This window comes from Montipora capricornis, chromosome 10 (genome assembly GCF_036669925.1).
Source record: "Montipora capricornis isolate CH-2021 chromosome 10, ASM3666992v2, whole genome shotgun sequence".
NCBI classification, from domain to species: Eukaryota; Metazoa; Cnidaria; class Anthozoa; order Scleractinia; family Acroporidae; genus Montipora; species Montipora capricornis.
The window spans coordinates 16,966,126-16,968,625 of NC_090892.1; the positions used below are offsets into that span (position 1 = coordinate 16,966,126).

At 40.0% G+C, this 2,500-nt stretch overlaps 1 protein-coding gene across 1 annotated transcript in view; it reads right to left on the reverse strand.

Annotated features, from left to right (window-relative positions):
• The window catches only part of LOC138019696 (arrestin domain-containing protein 17-like), a 17,303-nt gene that overhangs the window by 9,484 nt on the left and 5,319 nt on the right, over nt 1-2,500 (reverse strand). The window contains exons 2-3 of the mRNA XM_068866559.1: nt 2,075-2,304; nt 339-543 (exon numbers count right to left, since the gene is read on the reverse strand). Coding sequence (XP_068722660.1) covers nt 339-543; nt 2,075-2,304 — 435 coding nt within the window. The remainder of the gene's footprint in view (nt 1-338; nt 544-2,074; nt 2,305-2,500) is intronic.

Consider the following 2,500-nt stretch of genomic DNA (forward strand, 5'->3'; position numbering starts at 1 on the left):
AAGCTTCTAAAAGTGCACCTTGTGATCTCGAAAACGAGCCCGGTGACCCCCCAATTTTTTTGCCTTTTTGGCAAAAGTAGATCATTACCTTTCTGTGTGGCAAGTTCAAAAAAAATCTGTACGTGGAGATATTTTGGGCGCGAACGTCCTTGAAATGGAAACAAATTTATAATGGTTAACCCATTGACCCATTGACTCCTGGGAGTGATACTTAACAGATTTTACTATGTCCAACGCCAGACAATTTTACTCATCAACTGGGGGAGTCCTGGAGTACATGAGGAATCAATGGGTATTTGCCATAAAATAAATCAGCACTGAGGAACAATATGACTCACCAGGTTTGATTGTGTAAACAGAAATCTGAAGTAGCAGGATCTCAACATAACTGATACCACTACTTGATTGATTGTTGATAAACGCCGACACTACTATAGACTCTCCAGGACAATAGCCACTCCTGTCTGTTTGGACAGTAACATTCATTATTTTAGCAAAACATGAACATCCCAAGGCTTCCTGTTCCTCAATTTGGCATGGGCGCTGAATAAATAAGAATGAAAGTAAAATGGGACGAAATTCATTTACACCTGGCACAAGCCATTAGGGTGGTTTGAGTTTAGAATAGGCCATTCCAAGTTCATGCCCGCCTCCTCTTCAAAGCGAGTCTAAGTGTGACGTTTTTGTGATGGTAATTAGTTAAACTCGCCTTGAAGGGGAGGCAGACTTTAACTCAGAAATGGCCTATTCACGTTTCTTGCTCTGAGTTGGGAAGTTTTAACGACATGTCACTTCTGCTGTCATAGACTCATTCATGTCCCACTATGTGTTCCACTTTTGCACAGATCTGAACTACTGGTACATTTGATTTGAATTTGCCTCTGGGACTCTCAAGCCTTGGTCAAACAATGCATGGTAGTTGATGACAGACCATGACAGTTGAAGCCCTCAATTCAGGGTATTAATTACCAACTCTCATTTCAGGGATCTATATTCATTTTTTATCAAAGTCTTCTGCCAGGCAAGTATGTCCTATGATATACTTGCCTGGAGAAATTTTGAGTTGCCCGGGAAAAATGCGTAAGTACAGAAAATGGTTTACACTCGCATCAGAAATTACGAATTTTGACTCCAGAGTATTACCGGTATGTTATTTGCACCGTGGGAACCCGATCTACAGTGGTCTATATCTGCCACGACAAAACGCACTTGAATGTGGCTTGCAAAGTTACTATTTAAAGACCCAAAGTTTTGTCGGTCCTATGTAAGTGTCTTCCTTTTGAATGATACCAAGATTGCCTGTTTTTCCTGTTCGTAAGCAGCATGTTCTGCTTCTTTTGTTTTCCTTTTTGCCGGAGGTGGCGAAACACCTTGCTCTTTGCTAAACGACTTGCTAACAACCATGCCAGCGGTAAGATACATGAAAATTGAGCCTGCAATCATTTCATGGAAAATACCGCGTGGTCAAAGATGGCGCTTGATGCCTTGAGATTTAAGTGAATGGAAAGCAATCAGAACGAAAGTACATTCTATATTGTGACATTTGGTGGCATGCACGAAAACTTCACTTGTCCAATGGACAACCTTTGGAGTTTTTATGCTCATCCGGATGGGTTTTAAGTCATCTGGGACGACTGGACGACTGCTAATGTGGAGCCCTGCATTTGAACAATAATTCAAATTTTTTGCAACAGCAAATTAAATGATGAAAAGAACTTAAATTTCTGTATTGATCACCCACAAGATCAATGTTAGTTCATGATGGTTGGTTATTGACAACTTATTTTATGTGACAGCACTTATGGCACTTAAGAAGAAGCTCAAGAAAAATAATATTAATATACTTATATCACTCAGCTAAACTATCAATATTGACTATTATCAAACCATTTGGACAGGTGAATAATGATGATAGATGACAATAGTCAGTGACAGAAGAAGCAGAAGAAACTCTGAAACTATCATCCACTGTCACACACCATTTGACAGCAGCATACACTGTAGGAAGCCATGTCCAGAAGGAGTTGATGGATTAGGGAGGGCATTATTTTCTCATTATGCTGTTTATACGTACCAGCAGCTGTTCATCAATATTTATGTCCACATATTCTATGACAGTAAAAACAGATTTGGTGGTTATATCAAATCGCCAAGGCCGATCTATGGAAGCTCTGAGCCAATAGCGCACATGACCAAACTTCCCTTCAATTGAGGTTGGTAAATTTTGAGTTGGAGTGTGAAACTGGAATGGGAAGTTGTAATCTCCTGGTTGAAGGACTGGGTTTTCTCCAGTTTCCTCAGGTGCTATAAGAAAAAAAAAGGAAGAAAGTGTCATAATGTCACTTTTTGATACCTAAAAATTTAATAGCGGGCTCCACGCAGAGCCCCATGGGTAATAAAATATGGTAACCCATTTGTGCAAGAAAATTTTTTTTGGTGACCGCGCATACAACCTTATGTACGTACATCCACCCCTCCATGTATGCCAATATCGATGTGA